The sequence below is a fragment of the Chenopodium quinoa genome, unplaced genomic scaffold, assembly GCF_001683475.1.
Source record: "Chenopodium quinoa cultivar QQ74 unplaced genomic scaffold, ASM168347v1, whole genome shotgun sequence".
Classification (NCBI taxonomy): Eukaryota; Viridiplantae; Streptophyta; class Magnoliopsida; order Caryophyllales; family Amaranthaceae; genus Chenopodium; species Chenopodium quinoa.
Window position 1 is genome coordinate 736,073 of NW_018742205.1, and position 8,294 is coordinate 744,366.

At 31.5% G+C, this 8,294-nt stretch overlaps 1 protein-coding gene across 1 annotated transcript; it reads left to right on the plus strand.

Annotated features, from left to right (window-relative positions):
* Window positions 1–1,197: 1,197 nt before the first annotated feature.
* Window positions 1,198–6,489, plus strand: LOC110726100 (DNA ligase 1-like). The gene is made up of 17 exons (XM_021905560.1): window positions 1,198–1,241; window positions 1,335–1,412; window positions 1,505–1,564; window positions 1,738–1,881; window positions 2,307–2,432; window positions 2,700–2,792; window positions 2,904–2,966; window positions 3,286–3,362; window positions 3,631–3,702; window positions 3,823–3,915; window positions 4,042–4,260; window positions 4,341–4,547; window positions 4,622–4,687; window positions 4,824–5,578; window positions 5,657–5,932; window positions 6,028–6,204; window positions 6,295–6,489. The coding sequence occupies exons 1-17, from the start codon at window positions 1,198–1,200 to the stop codon at window positions 6,487–6,489; spliced, it is 2,745 nt and encodes a 914-aa protein (XP_021761252.1).
* The last annotated feature ends 1,805 nt before the right edge of the window (window positions 6,490–8,294 follow it).

An 8,294-nucleotide genomic window follows, 5' to 3' on the forward strand; every position in this document is an offset into this window, starting at 1 on the left:
CATTCCCTTTCCTAAGCCACCACTACACCACCATACCCACACCAGCAGCTAGTTACCCCCACCGCCCAGCCACCTCGCCGGAACTCGCAGCAGCTTCCCCACCCCTCGTTGGAATTCGCCGCAGCTTCCCCACTCCTCGCCGGAACTCGTCGCATCTCCATCTCTCCTCACCGGAACCCACTTTTCACGATCTCCTCCTTTTCACGGCGGCGTTTTTGCACTTCGACCCATTTTCTCTGTCTTCTCCCCCGATTCTCACGGCGGAATTCTTTGACTAGACCAGGAAAATTGAACCTCAAGATCTGCATTCTCTTTCTTCGACTAGACCCAGAAACCGAACCTCAAGACAAAGCAAGGTTGAGTTTTCTCGAAACCTTAGTGGCTAGGAGAAGGGACGATCGGCGATTTTAAGGAGAGGAGATCGTTTTCTAGGGTTTTGCGTGGGTGGGGGAAAGTTTTGCGTGGCGGCGAGGGGTGGGGGAGGTTCGACGACGGGTGGCGAGGGGTGGGGGAGGTCGTGGCTAGGCAGTGGAGTGGCTTAAGAAGTTGGAAAGATGGGTTGTGGGGTGGTGGTGGTGGTGATTCCCTTTGTTTTTGTAAACCAAACAACATACTATATAGAAAGGGTTTCATTTCATTCTCTTTGTTCACTCCATTCTGTTTACCCTATGTAAACCAAACGACCCCTTAGTATTTTACACTACACAAAATCTAATATTTGATTGTTACTAAGGAGTAAGGCCTAAATCCCTTCAAAAAAAAAAGGACTAAGGCCTAAAGGGATTTCATGAACTATTGGGCCCATAGGGCAGCTGTCTTTGTAGTGGATACTTAATTGGGCCTGTTTGACTGTCAAGCCAGACCCAATTTTGTAATTAGTATACACTACACCCTAGTGTAGGTACCATAACCTACACCCCCTACAAAACGCAGCGTTTGCGTTTTTCCCCTACCCCCACAAACTACAGTAACTACCCCCACTCACTCCCACTAACCACAGTAAATTAGAAATAACTTCCCCTACCCCACATATATATTATTAAAAAAAAAAAAACTATCCATTTCAAATTATTCTCTCTCTAAAAACCATCTTCTTCATTTCTCTAGAATTTCTCTCTCATCAACACCGTCGAATCGGAACGAAATTCTCTTCAAATTATTGCAAAATTGCTTCAAAACACTTCATAATTGCTTCAAATGTCTGATATTCGAGATGAAATTAAACAATCACAAAAAAAAGAGTAAGTAATTTCGTTAGTTTTGTTCATTTTTTGAGATTGTAGTGCAATTTTATGTGTGAAACCTTAATTTTGTTCATTTTGTTGCGATTGTAGTGCGATTTTGCAAAAAACCACTACAGAGAAGAACATGAAAGAAGAAACTGCAAAATCGGAGCAAAATGTATCTAAAGAGTAAGTAATTTTGTTCATTTTTTTTTCGATGACAATTATAGTGCGATTTTATGTGTGAAACCTAATTTTTGTTCAATTTTTTGCAATTGTAGTATGATTTTGGAGAAGAATACTTCAGAGACGAGTAATTTGTTGAAAATTTCTGAAGAAATGTATGAACTCTAACTTTTGTAAAACCTAATTTGTTCATATTCTTGCGATGAAAATTATAGAGCGAATTTATTTGTAAAACCTAATTTTTGTTAAAAATTTTTGCGATTGTAGTAATTGTTCTAAGATTTTACTGAAAATAACTAAAACATTAACAATTTATTAAATAAAACAGAGACGATGATGATGATGTACCTCTTCAGTCAAGAGTAGACAAATTGAAAAAAAACCGCCAAAATGATCCAATTGTAGATCCGGAACTTTTAAAAGATATTGACAAGTCAATTGGTACGGATTTAACAATGTCTCCACTACCAAGGTAATTAGTCATTTACAGAATATATTATGTTCATGTCTAATATGCTAGTTGTATTTGATAAAATTGGTTTTATCTTTGTTTAATATGTTATTTGTATATGATCATATTTGATACTCATAATGTTCATTTATAGATATAGTTATGATCATATATTTATATTTGTTCATATGAGTATTTATTGAGATTTAAAAACAAAAGTACATTTCATTGAAACATCATTGTATATGATCATATTTGATACTCATAATGTTCATTTATAGATATAATTATGATCATATATGTATATTTGTTCATTTGAGTATTCATTGAGATTTAAATAACAAATATACATTTCATTAAATCATCATGCACATATATAAATATGATAATAATCATTTCAGTGATATGCATTCAAACTAATGTCATGTAATTAATTTATAATGTAGTGATGTGCCATTTAGAGTGATACACTTGCTTCAATTTAGAGATGGGAAATCTGAACCATTAACTCTAAAGAAGGTTATAGAACAAAATGAATATGGTAATAGTTATGAAAGATACACTTTAAACAAGTAAGTTTATATGTATAAAATAATTGTTTTTACATTCAATTATTGTACATTGTATATATATACCAAACTTATTAGGTAATTCTTAAAATTTTAGTGAAAAAAAAAAGGTTCGAGTGAAATTTGTTATGTCAAAATCAAGACCACCAGAGACAAATCAAACAATAAGGTATAAAAGCTTTATACAAAATAACTAATTATCTTCTTCATTGTATAAATTAGTTCATACTTTAATATCATATTATATAAAATAATTCTGTTTTTTTTAAGTGAACAAAGTGAGAACATTCCTGCTACTAATGCAACAACTAAGAGTGTGTCTGCTACACATAACACAACTGACAAAGAGAGTAGGGATGAAAGGTATACTAATGATCAATTTTATATAAATAAATGTTCATTTTTATAACAGTATATTTTATGTACAATTTATGTGCATTTTTTATTTAAAGTATTTCTTAATATTGATTTCAGCAAGCAAGAAGAAGTTCAACCAAAAGTGCAAAGCAATCCAGTAAAGAATAGTCTTGGCCAAAAGTAAGAAAACTTAAATGTTCAATTTAGATAGACTATATGTTCATTTGAAAATCAGTACAAAAAAGTTTGCTCATGACCAATAGTAATATAAGTTATATGTTCATTTTTTTATTTACTAATCAAAATTGTAAATTCAAACATATTTTTAATGAAATATCAGAAAACCCAAAGATGATTCAAGAATAACAACATTAAAGGACAAGATGCAAGAAATACATTTAAACATAGAGAGAAACCCAAAGTATGTTTAAATTTAAATAATTGAATTAATTTAATCAATTAATGAATATATTTCAAAGTTAATATCATACATTTACAGAAAGTACAAAGAATCGACAATCAGAATTATGAGAAATCTCAAAAGAATGGAAAAGGCAAGCAAGGAAATCAGGAAAGGTAAATGATCATATTTATTGAATATTTTTGTTTAATAGTCATAAATATCAATTTTAACAATACTATTACTTTTGAAGGTGAAGCAAAAAAGAAAGAAAAAGGGCCAATAGAAGAGAAAACTGTGGAAAAAGGTAAAAATTTTAAAATGTACATTTTTATTACAAAAAATGTTCATATTGGAAAAGCATAATATTAAATATTCAATAAGGTTAAAAAAATTAAATTTTAACTAAATAAATTTTAATAGAAGGACAAGAAGGAAAAAAAGGGAGTGAAAAAGAGAAAAGCCCTAAAGACAAAACTGTGGAAGATGTCTTTCCAAAGACAACAAATGTAGAAGGTAAAAATTTATAAATGTACATTTTTATTACATAAAATGTTCATATTGGATCTACATAATATTGAATGTTCAATAAGATTAAAAAAAATATATAAATATTAACTAATTAAATTTTCATAGAAGGACAAGAGGGAAAAAAAGAGCCTGAAAAGGAGAAAATCCCTAAAGAGAAAACAGTGGAAGATGAGTCTACAAAGACAACAGATCCGAAAGGTAAATAGTGGAAAATGTACATATTCATTACCTGAAATGTTCATTTATATTGTATATAGTAAACATTTGTCATCCAATTTAATAAATGTTTATTTAATCTTTTATATTTGATCATTTCATATGCAGCACAAATTGCACCTGATTTTGTTCAAATTGAGGATGAAACTTATCTTCTAGATCAAGATGATGATAAAGTTTCCACAAAACTTAGTGAGGAGACAGCTCCATCATCACAAAAAAGTGATCAGTCAACCAAAATGAAAACAAGATACAAAATGGTTGCAAGGAAAAACAAAAACAAAAGCCTTGTTGTTGTGCCAAGTGGTAGAATTACAAGGAGCCAAGGTAATCATAATACTTTTCTGTTACACAATAAATATTACACTTTCAAATATACTAACATAAATTTTTTTTAAAAACAATAGATGTTCTGTTAGATGAATCTGAAAAGGGAAGCCTGAAGAAGGATGTTGAACCTGCTAAAGAAACCGCAAAAATAGGACAGAAGAGAAGAATGTCTACAAGGAATTTTCCTATTCAAAAGGAAGCTGATGCACCACCTCCAGCACCTACTCCAATAAAAAAAATGGCAGGTGCTCCTGCTGAATATCCTCCAGACCAAGGCAAAAAGGGTAAATGTTCAATCTTAATGTATAGAATGATCATTTATGATGGTATATCATTAATGTTCAATTTCAATATATAGGTGGGAAAAAGAAAACTCTAGAAGAAGTGAAGAAAACTTCTAAGGTTGCTGGCAAAAGAAAAGCAGGTATATAATGATATATTATAAATGTTCAATTTCTATATATAGAATGATCATTTGAGAAAACAATTTTGTTCATTTTATCATTTGCTTACTGTACATTTTCAATACTTAAACAAAATTATATATATTTAATTTTCAGATGTCAGTCCTGCCAAGAGAAATGCTGGAAAGAGAAAAAAAATACAAGAAGTACCATCAGATGAACCCTCTCAAGATCCTACTGATGAAAGTTCTACTGACAGTGATGATGATAGTGAAGAGTCAGTTTATAGAGCAGAAGAAGAGCCTGTCAGTGAGGATGATTATGAGGTGGAGGAAGAGGAGGAAGAGGATGAAGTAAAGCCAAGGAAGAAACAGGCAAAGAAAGGGAATTCAGTGAAGGCAAAGGTTGAAAAGGAGGAGCAAAAGATGGTACTGTATGATGAAGGAAAGATTGAAGGTAGGAGAAAAAAGAAAATGAAAACTGAAATGGTTCAAGCAATAGAAACTGATGAAGTTGAGGAAATTCAGGAAGATGAATTTGAGGAAGAGAAATCTTCAAAGAGAGGAGGACATGTGAAGTTCATTGCATGGATAAAAAAGATGACACCTACCCAAAAACAACAAGTTGTTGATATAGGGTTAGGATCACTTCTTGACATTAGTTTACCTCAACTTGATCAAAAGTTCTGTAACTGGTTATTGGGAAGTTTTGAAGAAAATAGCCAGTGTTTTGAACTACCAAAGAATGAAAAAATAGAAATTGAGGTAGAGGATGTTAGGGTAGTTTATGGCTTGCCTACAGGAGAAATTCCAATTGTTGAGCCAAAGTCTGATAAAATTAGTGAGGAGTATGCAGAATTTCTGAAGAAATGGAGAAAATCATGGTCAGGAAAAACTCCATCAGTGAGTCAGGTATGATCAGTTTTAAATGTTCATTTTAAATACATTAAATGATCAAAAGTATAAATGTTTTGTTCATTTTGTTTGCAGATTGTGAATGGATACATAAATGATAAATTCACCAACAACAGACCACCAAGTGAACATTTCATTACTAACTTTTTAGCAGTGGCTGTGAACTGCTTGATGAAATGTGTATCAAACAATCAATGCCATTTCAAATTTCTTTATTCTATGATGGACAAAGAAAACATAAAAAATTTGAACTGGTGTCAGTTTGTATATGACTCACTTATCAAATGTCATGTTGATTGGAGAAAGCAGCAAGGCAAGGGGTTCTACAAAGGCCCTCTTCAATTTCTGATGGTATATTCTTAGATACAAAATGTTCATTTAAATTTAAATAAATGCACTTTTTTTTATTGTTTATGTTCTGTTCCATGTTTTCTTTTTTCTTGTAGTTGTTCTATTTTGATAGAGTTCAGAGGTTAGACAAAAGGCCTCCAAGAAAAATTCCTATCATATCTGCATGGAATAGAGACATGGTTCTTGAGAGGTTGAAGATTGAATTAGAATTGGGATTTGGGAGAGGGAAAATTCTACCAAGGATTGCTGCAGAAGTTGAAGAAAGTCCTAAGGTTATAAAATGATCACTTTTGTTAACATAAATGTTCATTTGTATAATCTGAAATGTTCAACTGCATAATTTTTAATATTCATTCATATAGGTTTTTATGGATGATTTTGTTTCCCTGGTAAAAACAACTTGTTCAAACCTGTCAAAGCTTTCTTCAAAATTGGTGAAGGCAAAGGATATCTTCCCTGGAAATGACTTGGTGAAAAAAGTTGATGAAGTTTTAGGAAAGGTGGTAGCTAGGGAACCATCAATTCTAAGCCAAGATGAAGAATTCTTTTGGCAGTGAGGATTTCCTAAATGCACTTGCACAAGCTGAGAAGAATCTGATGCAAGGGTCTGAAAAGCAAACAACTGAGAAGCAAATGACTGGGAAGAAATTAACCAAAAAGGGAAAGGAAAAAGAACAAGAATATGACATCAGAAAAGCTTTCAGCTTGGGGTTGACTCCACCTTCTCCAGCCATTGGTAAATTCTAACTAAAAGAGACTATATATCCTAATTTTTATATGAAAAAATTCTAAATTTGTGGTCTAAATTGTCCTAAACAGAAACAGGGCCCACCTTTTCAACACTTGGTGATATAATTGAACAACCAATAATTTCAACAAATGGTAATATGTTCATATATTTAATAATAATGTACATAAACTTAAGTAGAAATGTTCATTTCTAATTATTATGTGTAAATACTATTAACTTAGTGTATCTCCAAAATGATGATTTATAATACAGCTGAAGAAAAGGATGTGGGTAAAACTTCAGCAGCTTCAGAACAAAGAATTGAAGAATTTTCTAGAACTGGTATAATGTTCAATTAAAAAGTGTAAAATGTTCATTTACAAACAAGAAATATTCATTATTAATTGTATTTTTTTGTTAGACGCAGCAACTGGTTCAAAATTTGATGCTGACACTAGGTCAGATAATGAAGGATTGCCTAGAACAGGTATAATGTTCAATTATAAATACTCAAATGTTCATTTACAAAGAAATTATATTATATCTAATTAAATTTTTTCTTAGATGCAGGATCTGGTTCAGTGGTTGATGCTGACCCTAGGTCAGATGGTGGTGAAAAAAGTGATGATCCAAAAAACACAGTTGAAGGTGGAAAACAAAACAAGGAAGATGTTTTTGAAAAAACAAAAAATGATGAAAAAGTGGAGGGGTAAAATCCTGAAGACATGTCTTACTATTAGGGTTATGTAATGGTGTAGGATAAAAATATCTAGATGGAACAAATTTAACTTATGTTACTATCGTGTTGTAACTTGAAACTGGTGTTTCTCAAACTATTGTATGTGTGAACATTATTTTGTTGAATATGTAATATGAATGTGTGGTTTATGTTAAATCAATAGGTTTTATGTTAAATCAATATCTTTCATTTTATGAATTGAAAATGATTCAGGGTGTTACATAAGAAGCTTTTATTTTATTAATATGTACTGACATTGTTTCACTTTTCAGTGAAAACAAGAAGATTGTTGCTTCATCCTCAAAAGTCACAAAAAGGTACATTATTTATATTAAGTAAATGTTCAAAAATAATAATGAACATTTTCATATACCTAAATGTACATTTGTGTTATGTAATATGACCAGGAATGATGATAAGAAAAAGTCAATTGCAGAAAAGAAGAAAAAAAAACTGAAAAGGAAAAGGTTGAAAGGTATAATTTCAAATTTATTTATATACACTCAAATGTTCATTTATGTTCCTCATAATTTTCTTAATTTAACAATATTTTATATTGAACAACAAGACCAAAACGCGAAAAGAAAACAATTCCTCCTGCTTTCCGATCTCCTTACTTGGTCAAGTACAAGGATCTGTTTAAAGATGAGAAAGCCATGAACCAAATTGCAGTAGACTTTGCTCTTGGTGGAAAAGATGAAAGGTAATTACTTACACTAATTAAACTTAAGGTTTAATATCTTTTATAAAAATATGTTCACATTCATATTATTAAATGTTCATAATGCAGTGCACTCTTATACTATGATGGCTTGAATCTCATCAATAGAAATGAAATGAAAACTCTTGGAGATGATGTTGAAGTGACAAATTGTGTCATAGATGGATGGGCA

What these genes read in the sequence shown, in the direction of transcription:
- LOC110726100 (XM_021905560.1), top strand. Translation starts at nt 1,198, where the DNA reads ATGTCTGATATTCGAGATGAAATTAAACAATCACAAAAAAAAGA. An exon ending in GAGCAAAATGTATCTAAAGA is followed by an intron (nt 1,413 to 1,504) that starts GTAAGTAATTTT and finishes TTGCAATTGTAG; the next exon opens with TATGATTTTGGAGAAGAATA. An exon ending in TTGAAAATTTCTGAAGAAAT is followed by an intron (nt 1,565 to 1,737) that starts GTATGAACTCTA and finishes TAAATAAAACAG; the next exon opens with AGACGATGATGATGATGTAC.